Source organism: Polypterus senegalus, chromosome 12 (genome assembly GCF_016835505.1).
Source record: "Polypterus senegalus isolate Bchr_013 chromosome 12, ASM1683550v1, whole genome shotgun sequence".
Classification (NCBI taxonomy): Eukaryota; Metazoa; Chordata; class Cladistia; order Polypteriformes; family Polypteridae; genus Polypterus; species Polypterus senegalus.
In genome coordinates, this window is record NC_053165.1 from 85,464,173 (window position 1) to 85,481,026 (window position 16,854).

General features: G+C 43.2%; 1 protein-coding gene across 2 annotated transcripts in view; it reads left to right on the forward strand.

The window, feature by feature from the left end:
- The first annotated feature begins 1,069 nt into the window (after positions 1-1,069).
- LOC120541271 (cell surface hyaluronidase-like) overlaps positions 1,070-16,854 on the forward strand; it is a 149,997-nt gene continuing 134,212 nt past the window's right edge. The window contains exons 1-2 of one of the 2 annotated variants that reach the window (XR_005635975.1): positions 1,070-1,090; positions 8,715-8,984. Coding sequence is in view for 1 of the 2 variants with exons in the window: in XM_039772747.1 (XP_039628681.1) it covers positions 8,723-8,984 (262 nt within the window). In the remaining variant the exon portion in view is untranslated. Of the gene's footprint in view, positions 1,091-8,714; positions 8,985-16,854 lie in introns of those variants that run through there. The other variant, XM_039772747.1, reaches the window with a different exon arrangement.

Sequence of the window (16,854 nt, forward strand, 5' to 3'; positions counted from 1 at the left end):
CACAGAGACCCAAGTGCAGTGAAGCACAATCGGCGAGGGTCCACTCGGTAACCAGGGCTGCTGACAAATGGCGCGTCCTTCACAGTGACAGGCAGGCAGAGTTTCCACTGTCCCTAAGGTACGTCCTGTGTGTCCCTTGCCTTCGTCCCCTCCCAAACACACTAGTTAGCTCTGTCTTGCCCGGGGGGGCTTTTGACACCTCTGGGATTTCTTTTTTTTTTTTTTCTTCTCCCCTCACTGTTTTTAAAGGTTTACTTAACAGTGGTTATAAGATCATTAGAACCTGTCAGAAGTTGAAAAGGCTAGCTGTTAAGCAAAGCTTTATAAATAGAGCCTCTGTGATGTGTTGTGCCCCCCTCCACCCCCTTTTCCTTTACGCGAGACTTGGCATTTGTGAAAGAACACCATGCAAGGAAGCCTGTTTTTAAAAATGGACTTTGGTCGAACCAGGATTTCGCAGGGAATAAAGAATTGTAAAAGAGGATTTTTGAATGCCCATCGAAATTAACCCTCTTGCAACTGTGCCCGTCACAAAGTCATCTGGTCTCGTTATTCACCCGGGACACCCCATGTTGGCCGCGGGCTGCATAGTATGACGTGTTCCATTCGATCAGCAGGTAGGTGGGGGGGAAAAATAAATAAATAAAATGCAGTCGGGGCTGCAAACCACAGAAAGCTTGGAATTTGCTCCCCGTGGATTTCAACACATTCATTATCACATAGGGTTTGCCAGTTCTAGAAGCTGAGAATTTTGAGGTGGCACTGAAGTCTCGGGATGGCATTTCTCATACGGGTTGGGGGAAAAAAAAAAAAAAAAGAAAGTTCCAGTCGGGATCGCATTTCATTATGCGTGGGGATAACCCTATTGGTAGCGACCATCTGGGGGGAGCCGTTTTCCAGGTGGTGTAATTTGATTTGGCATGTGCTCTGAGAGGCGTCAGGGGTTGGTGAGGGGAAAAAAAAAAAGAAATTTGGAAAAAATGAGAGCAGAGATGTAGTCTCAATGTCTAAACTAGGAGAGCAACACCGATATGAGATTTTAAAGGATGAACGCCGCACACGGTCACCAAGCGTGACAGGACGCCATTCTGTAAGTACAAGGAATCCGTGATGGGGGACTCGGAGGATCAGCTGTTCTGTTTAAAATGGAACAATGGAAAGAGTGGCATGGGTTGGATTTGAAAGAAATTTATCTTTTACATTTTTTTTTTTTTCTTGAAATTGTTAGGAGACCACTCCTGATATTTACCATCGACTTTCTCGTATACTCATATATGAGGATGGATATTTGAGGAGTAAACCGCAAGACAATGATTCTATTTTTATATTATGTGCATTAAAGAACCATCAACAACCAATCAAATTAATAATATATTGAGCAATTATTATAAAGTTTAATAAATCGCACTCTTCAGCTTCTTGAATAAAAGGTAAAGTACCACTTCCGGTTAGCGGAATTAGCCAAAAAGGTGATAGAAATCTACATTTTGTACTCAATACTCGTATGTAAAATTTGGTTGACCTAAGCGTAAGCAAACTCAAGTTATCGTGTTTATACAAACACACACACACACAGAAAGACATAATTCCAAAAATTAGTATTTCCGGACTCAGAGAGGTCAATTATGTCGAGATTTATCAAAATCGAATTTTTGGATGATTCCAATACTTTCCCTATACTTCGTATACGAGAAAGTCAGGGAGGTCTAAAACGCTGAGATTCATCAAAATCTTGACATCAAATCTTCGAACAATTCCAATAGTTTCCCTATACTTAGCATAAGTCTGTTTCTCATTTTTGGGGCCGGGTTTTGTCGGTCTTTTGGAGGCTGCAATGATATGCTATGGCCTCCTATGATTCAGATAGGTGAGTAAGAAGACCGATGGATGCCAGCAGCCATACCACCTACCCTTCAGGACAGGTAATCCCCTGGCCACAATCCTAATCCTTAGCTTTTCCTCTTCCTCATGGTGTTGGACTCGAGGAGGTCTAAAATGTCGACATTCATCAAAATCTCAAGGTCACATTTTTGGACGATTACAATATTTTCTCTATGAGAAAGTAAGCTGGACTCAGGGAGGGTAGAACATTGAGATTCATCAAAATCTTGAGATTGAATTTTTGGACGATTACAATACTTTCCCTACGAGAAAGTAAATTGGACTCAGGAAGGTCTAAAATATCAAGATTCATCAAAATCTTGAAGTTGAATTTTTGGACGATTACAATACTTTCCCTACGAGAAAGTAAATCGGACTCAACGATGTCTAAAACATCGAGATTCGTCAAAATCTTGAGGTCAAATTTTTGATGATTACAATTGTTTCCCTCCAAGAAAGTACTGTACATCAGACTCTGGGAGATCTAATATGTTGAGATTCATCAAAATCTCGAGGTCGAATATTTGGACGATTTCAATACTTTCCCTATTCTTCATATATGAGAAAGTAAAAAAACTTAAAAAGTAAACTTCTTGTTTCCATCAAGATGGACTCTTTCTGGGTCCTTAACAGAATACTGGAAGATGAAAGTTTTAACTTTTTTATGTGTGTTTTCCCCCCTGTGTTGAAGGTGGCACAGTCGCACTTTCTGCTTCCTAACAGATTAATTGTAGTGGCTTCAAATCCAATGCTCGGTCACATTCTCTATGCACATTTCCTTGTCATCTGTCGGGGTTTTCCTCCCACGTGCCAATTGGTTGATTCGTAATTGGCCCCATTTAGACGAGTTAGCCCTGCATGTTGTGATTGATATATTTTTTTCCCCCATTATATTTTACACTTTGGTGGTTTGAAGCATGCAGACCTTGGTTTTGGCATTCAGTTGTTTATTCTAAATCAATTAGTTGGAGGTGTTGAAATATTTTTCACCTTCCCTGATGACATTTCATTTTTCCATGGCTGTGGTGACCCCATTATTAGGTTGTGATCGGCAGTGGCTGAAGTGGAGCCAGGTGGCACTTGCTTCTACCTCTTGTCTATCAAAGACTAGAACTGTCATCTTGTAAACCTTTAGGCAGATTAAGACCACCTGAGAGAGGCTGGACTGACAGCTGATTCCAAAAAGTGGACATTTGGCATGTCAGACACACCTTACGTTGGCTGTCTGGTGGGCAATGGTCTGATCAAACCACAATTAAAAAAAATATTGACAAGGTTCAGGCATAGCATTGCTCTGAAACACAAAACAAGTTTGTGTTTTCTTAGGACTGGTCGTCCTGCTGTGGTCTCATATACCGTCCAGCTTTGGGTCATGCCTTCAATGTAGACGGTTCTACCACTGTAAAAGAAAAAGAAAGTTCCTAAAATGAATGGACCTAGGGGTCCATAGTTGACTGCATATGTTTCAATGCAGATCAAATCTAGGAGGACTCAAAAGTTCATAATATGGCATGTTACAGTATATAGAAATCCTGAGGCCAGAAGAACTGTCATTGGTCAAGAAGTAGAAGCTTAAATTACATGTGATACATGAATGTCATAGTCCAGTCTTTATGGTTCCCAAACCTGATGGGCACTTGATTAAGGTTTCTGGTGGTTTGTATGAGTTTATTTATTATTAGTGTGGGTGTGTTTGTGTGTGTCCTGGGTTGTCACCCTGCCCGGGATTGGTTCCTGCCTTGTGCCCTGTGTTGGCTGGGATTGGCTCCAGCAGACCCCTGTGACCCTGTGTTCGGATTCAGCGGGTTGGAAAATGGATGGATGGAGGGTGCTCCTCTAACATTTCAGGGTTTGTTGGATTATCTCCATAGATGAATAGGTTTGTAGGGTACAGTGAAATTCACACTTGCATGTATGGACTCACTGGCCACTTTATTAGGTACACCTTGCTAGTACTGGGTTGGGCTCCCTTTTGACTTCAGAGCTTCATGGCACAGATTCAGTTAGGTGCTGGAAACATTCCTCATGGATTTTGGTCCATATTGACCTGATAGCGTCACGCAGTTGCTGCAGATTAGTTGGCTGCACTTCCATGAATTGAATCTCCTGTTCCGCCACATCCCAAAGGTGCTCTGTTGGATGGAGATCTGGTGACTGTGGAGGCCATTTGAGTCCAGTGAACTCGTTCTCACGTTCAAGGAACCAGTCGGAGATGATCTGAGCTTTGTGACTTGGCGTGTTATCCTGCAGAAAGTGACATTGCGGTCATAAAGGCATGGACATGGTCATAAGCAATACTCAGGTAGGCTGTGGTATTTAAATGATGCTCAGTTGCTACTAAGGGGTCCAAAGTGTGCCAACAAAATACAACCCCACACCATTACACCATCAGAAACCTGAACTGTTGATACAAGGAAGGATGGATCCATACTTTCATGTTGTTGACACCCAATTGTGACCCAACCATCTGAAAGTCGCTACAGAAATCGAGATTCGTCAGACCAGGCAACATTATTCCAATCTTCTGTTGTCCAGTTTTGGTGAGGCCATATGAATTGTAGCCTCAGTTGCCTGTTCTTAGTGGCACCCAAGAGTGGTGGTCTGCTGCTGTAGCCCATCTGCTTCAAGGTTCAACATGTTGTGTGTTTAGAGATGCTCTTCTGCACACCTCGGTTGTAACGAGTGCTTATTTGAGTTCCTGTTGCCTTTCTATCAGCTCCAACCAGTCTGGCCATTCTCCTCTGGCATCAACGAGGCCCACAGAACTGCCACTCACTGGATAATTTCCATTTTTCAGACCATTCACTGTAAACCTTAAAGATGGTTGTGCGTGGAAATCCCAGTAGATCAGCAGTTTCTGAAATGCTCAGGCCAGCCCGTCTGGTACCAACAACCATGTCACGTTCAAAGTCACTTCAGTCCCCTTTCTTCCCCAACCTGATGCTCGGTTTGAACTTCAGCAGGTCATCTTGACAAGGTCTACAGGCCGAAATGCAGTGAGTTTGCTGCCGTGTGATTGGCCGATTGCTTTAACAAGCAGTTGAACAGGTGTACCTAATAAAGTGGCCAGTGAGTGAATATAGGGTCATACTGTAGAATATTCTGGTGTGTACTTTTGATGATGATGATGATGTAATTTTGCGATCTCAAAAGATGCATAATGTTGCATGTCTGATTGACTTCCTTCAGGCATAATTGGCTAAGAGGATGTTTTCAAGCAATTTGCAGTTTATTTGATTTGCGTTTCCCTGTGCATGCTAAATACACCACAGGTTTTGATGCCATTTTCATTTGGGCTTGCATTATGTAAAAAAAAAATAATAATAAAAATCACAGAATTTCTAAAGCACAGCCAGGTTGGTGGCAGCTCATTTTGTTTGAGTTGTATAATATAAATGACAACAGGATCTCTGGGGTCTCGCTCTGGAACAGCGGCGTAATTGAGATACAAGCTCGGGGAGTTCCTATAAAATGAGTTATGTGTTCACGGCAGATCTGCCCCTCTTCCATGTTGCTTGACTCAAGCTGTTCAACAAAATGGTGTGACTGCGCTCTGGGTTTAGTCCAACGTGGGAGAAGATGAGGACGAGCATTTTGAACGGCTGATCAGCCAACTTTGGAGGACGCGATGGACGTGGGATTGACCTCAAAGATGGGGAGCCACACCCTCCATCCATACACTTTGTGAATTGGTTTTATTTTTCTTCTCAGTATTGAATTAACAGAAGATGGAGGCTATAAGTCAAGAGGTTTACTTACCTCGGCAGTGACATTCAGGTCTCTGGCGACTCTTCCTATGAAGTCAGTAGATGGATTGAGAGAGCATGGGGGGGTCATGAGGTCACTGGAAAGGGGTGTGTGGCACTCCCGATATCTATGCCAAAGGATGAAGGTCCAAGTCCTGGTGCTTCCTGTCTTGCTATATGGTTGTGAGACATGGATGCTATCCAGTGACCTGAGATGAAGACTGGACTCCTTCGGCACTATGACTCTCCGGAAAATCCTTGGGTACCGCTGGTCTGACTTTGTGTTGCTCATGGAGTCTCGAATGAGGCACATGACCTGCATTGTGAGGGAGCATCAGTTACGGCACTACGGCCATGTGGCGCGTTTCCCCGAGGGTGATCAGGACCCTCATTGTTGGGGACCCGAGTGGCTGGACCAGGCCAAGGGGTTCGCTCACGTAACACCTGGCTGCTGTAGATAGAGGGTCACTTCCGGAGGGTGGGACTGGACTGAGTTGTTTCGTCGTGTGGTGGTTGTGGCAATGCGCTGCACCAGTGCATGCTCCCCGACTTGACTTGGAGGCTATCCCAGCATTAATAAGCGCAAGGTGGGATGCCACCTAGGGGAGGTAGGGATCCATTACAGGCAAACTCATGCATGCTCCTAAACTAGACTAGAAGTAACCTAACATGCTTCTCCATGGAATGTGAGTTGACACCAAAACCCTGGAATTTTGATGGAGTGGTGCTAACTGCTGTGCCACTGTGCTGCCCCTGAGTATTCTTAATGCAATGATAAATTGGTGATAGCAGTTCAGCTTTCAGTAGGGCACCACACAGTTCGCGGGTCATGGGTTCAAGCTTAACTTGCAAGTCTGATTGTTCTTCGTTTTATTTGCTTTGGCAAGCTAGCACTTATTAATGGCAGTAGCCTGAGGATCTTGTGTGTGTGTGTGTGAGATAAGTGATGGACGGATGATCTTCTTACATCCATCACAAGTGGAAAAAGCTCATCATGTTGGAAAAAGTGGATAGGAAAATAAAAGGAAAGAAATGCACATTACAATGGGGGTTCCATGATATGTCAGTCATTTTCTAACCCACTTAGTCCTGAACAGGGTTGTGGTGGTCAGCTGGCATAAGGGTGCAAGGCCTATCACAGGGCACACACACTCACCAACCACACACTGTGGCAAATTTAGTATCGCCAGTCCACCTAACCAGTGGGAGGAAACCCATGCAGACATGAGGAGAGCATGCAAACTCCACACAGGGAGGACCCGGGACGTGAACCCTTGTCTCCTTACGGCGATGCAGCAACACTAGCACTGCGCCACCGTGCATCACTGCCCATCAAGCACAGTGAACACACAGAGCTAGTCAAAATTACTTCACAATTGTGCTAGGCTGGCATGAGCATCGTGGGGGGAATGTTGACATTCTTGGAAACGAGACAAGGCCAACGTGAATTAGAGGTGGCCCTCAGGTGCAGGAAAGAATAAAATGCAAACTTCTGGAAGAAAAAAATCACCCCTGATGTCTGCCACCAGATGATTGCTCTGGATTCTGGTGTTGGGGCCGGCAGGGCATTTGGCTGATGGCCACACTGGCAGACTTCCCAGGACTGAACTTAATACCCACTCGCTTGAGTCCGCGGTATCACTCTGAACAAAGTTTACCTTCATACTACGCCAGAAGTGAGACCTGAGTGAGCTCCACGTGGGCGGCTGCTGTGGGGGGCTTTCGTTTCTGATCACCTGTTTGAAGCCTCTCTCTGTAAGAATTGTTAATATGATCGGCCGAAGCTCGGGACTGTCAACTTGGCAATCTGCTTCCGTACGACGCACAATTCATCGATGAAGGCTTGTGAGGAAGAAGCTTAAGGGTCTGTAAGTCCATTAAAGTTGGTTAGAGACAGATGTGTGTATCCATCTCTTATATAATTCCTGTTTAAATCTATGTATGTGTCTAATCTGCTGTATTCTCGATTTTAGCTGTTGATGTGCCATATCTATGATATATTGCTGTTTCTTTTGATTTATCCATTATGTAATGTCTTTGTATCTATATATCTACCTGTTATATAGTGCCTTACCTATCTTGTATACAGAAACGTTGTACCTGTTTATTATGTAGTGCTTTTTCTTTCTTCTCAAATCATAATTGAAATTATCCTCATATCTAAACCATTGAGCTATTAAAGCTTGTTAGAGGGAACTACATGAGTCCATCTGTCCAGTAAAGCTTGTTGTGTAGATTCCTGTAGCTGTCTATTATAAAATGCCTTTTAATATCTGTCTACCTGTCTATTATATTGTAACGACCCAGGGGGTGCACCCTCTACTGGCTAAAATTGGCACAGTCGGCAGGATTTCTGGTTGTCTGCATGGCAGGGATTGGCTAAATATTTTTAATTGTAAACAGTTGGGACCGCCACCAAGTCCCACACCCAATAAAACTCAACACAGTCACAGGTTCAAATAATAGATTTTTAAATCCATTTAATCCAACAAAAAAACTGTTTCCTCTCCTTCTGCCTCCAGTTTAGTGCTGCTTTCTGACTCCTTGAGGAGAGGCAGCAGACACCTTTTATAAAAGACCTGGCATGACTTGTGGGAAAAACTTCTGGGTTGTTTGGGAGCCATGCCAGTCCTCACACAACAGAGCCTTCATGTGGCACCCTGGGGCCCCGACCATGTAGCACTTCCTGACTCCAGTTCTCCTGAACCCCTGTGGGTGTCCATACTGGAACAGCTCCAGTGAACCACTGCCACCTAATGTATAGGGGATGGAACTGTTCCTGGACTCCAGCTTCTGCTTGTCCATTTCCTGGCACCTTCTATTGTGTCCAGAGGTCAAACCTTCATCCAGCTGAGATATCTATCTATCTGAAATTTTAATCTTGCCTACTACGCTATCTATCTATCTATCTATCTGAAATTTTAATCTTGCCTACTACGCTATCTATCTATCTATCTATCTATCTATCTATCTATCTATCTATCTATCTATCTATCTATCTATCTATCTATCTATCTATCTATCTATCTATCTATCTATCTATCTATCTATCAAATGTAACCTGCCACCTCCCATTATTCTTTGCAGAGTGCAGTATGGGTGATACAGAAGACATGAGATCCCAAGACACATGGATGGACTGTTGTGCTGCTCTCACGTCTCAAAATGGTTTAAATGTGGACGTCAAGTTCATGACCCATTGCACCCGCAAAAATGTCAGCAGCAGGGTGCTTCATCATTATAACAGACAGAAACCCCCATGCCAACCTCAGCGTCATGCAGCAGGTTTTCTTGACACTCTGACTTTCTCATTTGTGATGTCCTACCTGGCGCTGTGCCAGGCTACAGTTCTCTCAGGTCAGTATAACCAGTGTGTGTGTGTCTGTGTGTTTTGTTCCATAGTGTGTGAAAAATCCCATTTTTCTCTGTAGGCTGTCTCAAAATTCAACGCTTTCCACACACACCAGCTGGCGACTAACCTCTGGGATCCCACCACCAGTTACCATTAAACCAAGTATGCCATGACACCATGTAGCCCTCATCACATAAACAATTAAAGAGGAAATTAAAGTTAATCTTAAACTTAAGTGATACTGCACAGTACTCATGATGTCCACAAATGTACAAATAAAATCATAAGGCATTTAAATGAAATCGCTGAGAAAATCTCTTCAACTGTTCAGTCAGCTAGCAACATTCAGGTGCACTTGGTATCGCAACTGTGTCTTTGCTTTTTATTGCTTTTTATAACTTTTGTTGTTTTGCCTCACTCCCTTGTTAGCCTCTTCATAATAATAATAATAATTACATTTATATACCACTTTTCTAAACTACTCAAAGTGCTTTACATAAACAATGGGGAGCCAATTCAACCACCACCAGTGTGTAACGCCCACCTGGATAACATGATGGCATCCATCTATCTATTTCATATGTGCCATTTTATTATCTAATTTTTTATAGTGTCTCATCTCTGTCTATCCATTTGATATACATTAGTGCCTTTATCTGTCTGTCTGTCTTATAAATGTCAATTTATCTAGATTTTTAATCTTGCTTACTATACCATCTATCTAATCTATCTATCTACCTACAGTGGTGTGAAAAACTATTTGCCCCCTTCCTGATTTCTTATTCTTTTGCATGTTTGTCACACAAGATGTTTCTGATCATCAAACACATTTAACCAGTAGTCAAATATAACACAAGTAAACACAAAATGCAGTTTTTAAATGATGGTTTTATTATTTAGGGAGAAAAAAATCCAAACCTACATGGCCCTGTGTGAAACGTAATTGCCCCTGAACCTAATAACTGGTTGGGCCACCCTTAGCAGCAATAACTGCAATCAAGCGTTTGCGATAACTTGCAATGAGTCTTTTACAGCGCTCTGGAGGAATTTTGGCCCACTCATCTTTGCAGAATTTTTGTAATTCAGCTTTATTTGAGGGTTTTCTAGCATGAACCGCCTTTTTAAGGTCATGCCATAGCATCTCAATTGGATTCAGGTCAGGACTTTGACTAGGCCACTCCAAAGTCTTCATTTTGTTTTTCTTCAGCCATTCAGAGGTGGATTTGCTGGTGTGTTTTGGGTCATTGTCCTGTTGCAGCACCCAAGATTGCTTCAGCTTGAGTTGACGAACAGATGGCGGACATTCTCCTTCAGGATTTTTGGTAGACAGTAGAATTCATGGTTCCATCTATCACAGCAAGCCTTCCAGGTCCTGAAGCAGCAAAACAACCCCAGACCATCACACTACCACCACCATATTTTACTGTTGGTATGATGTTCTTTTCTGAAATGCTGTGTTCCTTTTACGCCAGATGTAACGGGACATTTGCCTTCCAAAAGTTCAACTTTTGTCTCATCAGTCCACAAGGTATTTTCCCAAAAGTCTTGGCAATCATTGAGATGTTTCTTAGCAAAATTGAGACGAGCCCTAATGTTCTTTTTGCTTAACAGTGGTTTGCGTCTTGGAAATCTGCCATGCAGGCCGTTTTGCCCAGTCTCTTTCTTATGGTGGAGTCGTGAACACTGACCTTAATTGAGGCAAGTGAGGCCTGCAGTTCTTTAGACGTTGTCCTGGGGTCTTTTGTGACCTCTCGGATGAGTCGTCTCTGCCCTCTTGGGGTAATTTTGGTCGGCCGGCCACTCCTGGGAAGGTTCACCACTGTTCCATGTTTTTGCCATTTGTGGATAATGGCTCTCACTGTGGTTCACTGGAGTCCCAAAGCTTTAGAAATGGCTTTATAACCTTTACCAGACTGATAGATCTCAATGACTTCTGTTCTCATTTGTTCCTGAATTTCTTTGGATCTTGGCATGATGTCTAGCTTTTGAGGTGCTTTTGGTCTACTTCTCTGTGTCAGGCAGCTCCTATTGAAGTGATTTCTTGATTGAAACAGGTGTGGCAGTAATCAGGCCTGGGGGGCTACGAAATTGAACTCAGGTGTGATACACCACAGTTAGGTGATTTTTGAACAAGGGGGCAATTACTTTTTCACACAGGGCCATGTAGGTTTGGATTTTTTCTCCCTAAATAATAAAAACCATCATTTAAAAACTGCATTTTGTGTTTACTTGTGTTATATTTGACTAATGGTTAAATGTGTTTGGTGATCAGAAACATTTTGTGTGACAAACATGCAAAAGAATAAGAAATCAGGAAGGGGGCAAATAGATAGATAGATAGATTTTCACACCACTCTATCTATCTATCTATCTATCTATCTATCTATCTATCTATCTATCTATCTATCTATCTATCTATCTATCTATCTATCTATTATTATATAGTGCCTTTCATATCTATCTATCTATCTATCTATCTATCTATCTATCTATCTATCTATCTATCTATCTATCTATCTATCTATCTATCACCGTTCCTGTCTCTTCTCTCTCTCCCTTCCTCTCTCTTCTTTTTCACCTTTCTAGTCGGCCTAATGCTGTTTATAGACCCCATCTCACTGTAGCTCCCCTTTTCCGCTTTTTTAAAATTGTTCCCCTTCTAGAAGGTTCTGGCATCAAGTGTTCCACATAAGCAAAGATTCCAGAGTCTCGGCGACTTCGTTTTTGAGGTGTTTAGTGAAATTCAAAGCAGAAAGAGCACAGCTGATAGCACCCTGACAGAAGTTCACTAACTTTACTTGCGTGTGGCGTTTGCGTGGAAGGCTCTGCTCGTGGTTGCATTTCTTGAAGTTTAGGCCTATCCTTCCATTCATGCGGTGACGTTTCTTTTGCAGACTCCTTCTGGGGTGTCTACAGTATCTGCGGAGCGCCCCACTGAAATACTCGTGTAGAGGAGGTAAAGCAGACTCTTCCATTGTCTGTGTAGTTCGAGCCTTCTCTACATTCATGCCATTGTAATTCAGCATTCACATCACCGTGCCAGGACTGGCTGCTACGGCTGCAGTATATGGAGTTTTGCTTCTCTCTTAAAAGCTCATTAGAGGCCACTTACTGTGCAGGTTTTGTTGGAGACGACAACAGGAGTCTCAGTCGGCAGCCTGCGTCCTCCTCTGTGGCGTTTGTAGAGTCATGCGGCTCATAATGAAGCAGAAACGGGAGCTCCGGTGCCAGGTGTCGGGCTGCTGTCTGCCACGTGCTTTGGGCCGCGTGTCTGATCACTGGAACCTTTCGGCTTTACGGCTCGTTTCCCTCTTAATTTGCCTGAAGGAGCTGAAAAGGGGCAACACTTAGAGGATTGTTCAATTAGTGAGCGCCGCGCGGCGCGGCGTGCACGTTTGGGTCTTTCTGCTCAAGTTAGATTTTTTTTTTTTCTCCACCAAATTTGGGGTGTAGTAAAAGGGTACAGACGCTTATGATGGACACGAGGGCTGGCACATAGACAGAAAATGTGCTCCTCACCGCAGTCAATGGATCCTAAGAACTATATAAATTACATTTACTCCGTGTGCTTGGCACAGACTGTCTGTGGGGGAGGTGGATCTAAGGGGGCACTTCAACCACCGCCAATGTGGCCGATGAGGGACGGCAGCCATTCTTGCACCAGTGCAGGCAGTGATGGGGGGACGGAGACAGTTAGCCAATAAGGGACAGGGCATAATTAGTGGGCGAGAAAAGACGAGGCTTTGGTGGGCGATGTTCTGAACATCGGCGCCATACAGTCATGTAGATGATCAACTGGGGGTGTCCATACAATGATATCCCCCTAAATTTGGCAGACAGCTGTTGCTAAACGACTTGACGTATCGGAGGAAGAATGGAAGACTATGACATAAGGCAAGCCTAATACATTATTTAGACATTTTCCGTGAGACTTAAGCAAACTTCTCACCGCTTTGGTTAATCGCTCCATACTGACGCCAGAACACAGAAGTGGGACGGCCCTTACTCCATCTCTTGATGCTGATTGGTCATTTGATGACATTCAGTTTTGGCACAACTGACGTCTGGTCTCGAATCGAAAAGGTAACCCACTTGGCGCAGCCGCTAAGTGAGATGCAATCCGTTTGCTTTCCCTTCAGGTTGGACACGCGACCAATGGACACAAATTAAACAGAAAGACGCTTTTGTTTTGAATTTTAACCTGACGGGAATATTTTGTTGCCGTACTGAAAAACAGTCAACCATATGGTTGATAGAAATGAATGAAACAGATACCCCCAGAACACAACCCAACCCAACCCTGGTATATTAAAATTAAGAGTAACAACAAAACACTAAAGGAGTCTATGAGGAGCAGAAAGTGAGGGCAAAGCACAGCATCAACCCCATGAGGAAAAGCTAAGGATTAGGGTCGTGGCCAGTGGACTACCTGTCCTGAAGGGACACCATGAGGAAGAGGAAAAACTAAGGATTAGGGTTGTGGCCAGTGGATTACCTGTCCTGAAGGGTAGGTGGTATGGCTGCTGGCATCCATCGGTCTTCTTACTCACCTATCCGAATCCTAGGAGGCCATAGCGTATCCTGGCAGCCTCCAAAAGTCCCGGCCCCCAAAATAAGAAACAGGCTTATAAACTTACTTGAAAACAGAGGTTCTCAACCTTTTCTCATATGGAAAGTATTGGAATTCTCCAAAAATTCGATTTCGAGATTTTGATGAATCTCGACGTTTTAGACCTAGTGGGGGAAAACACACAAAAAAAAGTTTAAACTTTCATGTTCCGGTACTCTGTCAAGAATCCAGATCTATAGAAAGAGTCCATCTAGATGAACAACACAAATTTAATTTCTGGCTCCAGCAGACCCCCCGTGACCCTGTAGTTAGGATATAGCGGGTTGGATGATGGATGGATGGATGGATTGTGATGAATCTTGACGTTTTAAACATAGTAGGGGAAAACATACAAAAAAAAGTGACAACTTTCATGTTCCGGTACTCCAGATCTTGAGAATTGGTCTATCTTGATGAACAGCACAAGATTAATTTTTTTTGTTTTGTTTTTTACTTTCTCGAATACAAAGAATAGGGAACGTATTGTGAGGTGAAGTTAGGAGCACCCACCACACAACAAACCAGCTCAGGACCCCTCATTAGGAGTCGAGTGCAGCCATGTGACTCGTTACACCTCAGCACCACACTAGTGTATCGAAAGTATTGCAATCGTTCAAACATTTCGATTTTGAGATTTTCTGTGTTTTAGACTTCCGTGAGTCTGACTTACTTTGTCATAGGGAAAGTATTGTAGTTGTCCAAAAATTTGTTTTCGAGATTTTGATTAATCTCGACGTTTTAAACATAATGGGGGAAAACACAAAAAAAAGTTCAAACTTCCATGTTCCGGCACTTTGTTAAGAATCCAGATCTATTGAAAGAATTCATCTTCATGGGCAGCACAAGTTTAATTTGTTAGTGATTTGTTTTTCACTTTCTCGTATACAAAGCATAGGGAAAGTATTGTAATCATCCAAAAATTCGATTTCGAGATTTTGATAAATCTTGATGTTTTAGATCTCCCCGAATCCGACACCATGAGGAAGAGGAAAAACTAAGAATTAGGGTTGTGGCCAGTGGATTACCTGTCCTGAAGGGTAGGTGGTATGGCTGCTGGCATCCATTGGTCTTCTTACTCAGCTATCCAAATCCTAGGAGGCCATAGCGTATCCTGGCAGCCTCCAAAAGACCCACAAAACCCGGCCCCAAAAATAAGAAACAAGCTTTGAAAGTTATTTGAAAACGGAGGTTCTCAGCCTTTTTACTCTCTCTTATACGAAGTGTAGTGAAATTATTGTAATTGTCTATAGATTCGATGTTGAGATTTTGATGAATCTTAACGTTTTAGACCTCTCTGAGTCCAATTTACTTTCTCGTAGGGAAAGTATTGGTATCGTCCAAAAATTCAGTTTTGAGATTTTCATGAATCTCGATGTTTTAGACCTTCCTGAGTCCAAAAATACAGTTACTGGAATTATGTCTGTGTGTCTGCCTGCATGTGTGTATGTAAACACGATTACTTGAGTATGCTTTCACTTCGGTCAACTAAATTGTGCATACCAGAGATAGATAGATAGTGTAGTAGGCAAGATTAAGCATTTAAATTAATTGACATGAAAGGAATTGTATTACAGATAGATAGATAGATGTGAAAGACGCTATACAATAAAAGATAGATAGATAGATAGTGTAGTAGGCAAGATTAAGGATTTACATTAATTGACATGAAAGGAATTGTATTACAGATAGATAGATAGATGGATAGATACTTTATTAATCCCAAGGGGAAATTCCGATACTCCAGCAGCAGCATACTGAAAAAGAACAATATTAAATTAAAGAGTGATAACAATGCAGGTTTAACAGACAATAACTTTGAATAATGTTAATGCTTACCCCCCTGGGTGGAATTGAAGAGTCGCATAGTGTGGGGTCTCCTCAGTCTGCCAGTGGAGCAGGATGGTGACAGCAGTCTGTCTCTGAAGCTGCTCCTCTGTCTGGAGATGATCCTGTTCAGTGGATGCAGTGGATTCTCCATGATTGACAGGAGTCTGCTCAGTGCCCGTCGCTCTGCCACGGATGTCAAACTGTCCAGCCAGCTCCGTGCATACAATAGAGCCTGCCTTCCTCACCAGTTTGTCCAGGCGTGAGGCGTCCCTCTTCTTTATGCTGCCTCCCCAGCACACCACCGCGTAGAAGAGGGCGATCGCCACAACCTTCTGGTAGAAAATCTGCAGCATCTTATTGCAGATGTTGAAGGATGCCAGCCTTCTAATGAAGTATAGTCGGCTCTGTCCTTTCTTACATAGAACATCAGTATTGGCAGTCCAGTCCAGTTGATCATCCAGCTGCACTCCCAGGTATTTATAGGTCTGTACCCTCTGACCAGTCACCTCTGATGATCACGGGGTCCATGAGGGGCCTGGGCCTCCTAAAATCCACCACTAGCTCCGTGGTTTTGCAGGTATTCAGGTGTAGGTGGTTTGAGTCGCACCATTTAACAAAGTCCTTGATTAGGTTCCTATACTCCTCCTCCTGCCCACTCCTGATGCAGCCCACCATAGCAGTGTCACCAGTGAACTTTTGCACGTGGCAGGACTCCGAGTTGTATTGGAAGTCCGATGTATGTTGGCTGAACAGGACCGGAGAAAGTCCAGTCCCCTGCGGTGCTCCTGTGCTGCTGACCACAATGTCAGACCTGCAGTTCCTGAGACGCACATATTGAGGTCTGTCTGTGAGATAGTCCACGATCTTTAGATTGTATTGAGTACAAAACGTAGATTTCTATCAACTTTTGAGCTCTTTCCATTAACCAGAACTGGTACTTTACCTTTTATTCAGTCAACTTTACTTTTACTTTTATAATAATTGTTCCATATATTATTAATTTGATTTGATTGGTTGTTGATGGTTCTTTAATGTACATAATATAAAAATAGAATCCTTGTCTTGCGGTTTACTCCTCAAATATCCATCCCCATATCTGTGTATACAAGAAAGTCGAGGGGAGACCAATGACGAAGTTTTGGTGTTGTGATGTGAGTGGGGGGATTTCCCCCTTAGTGAATCGAATGTGATTGAGGGTAAGATGTCCCCCTCTGTGAACTGAGCAGGACTGTCAGAAGTACCCCCCTTGATTGTCAGCGCTGGGTGGGGACTTTCAGAGTGGCAACTAGCCGACCCACTGGGGGTGCTGCCACACCCAATAGTGGTTGAGAACCACCACTTTAAAATGTCCCAAAATGCCTCTTAAGGGTAAGAAAAATGGCCAAACCGTTGGCCTGAGGAACAAATCCACATAGAATCTTTATAGGAAGAAAAGGAAT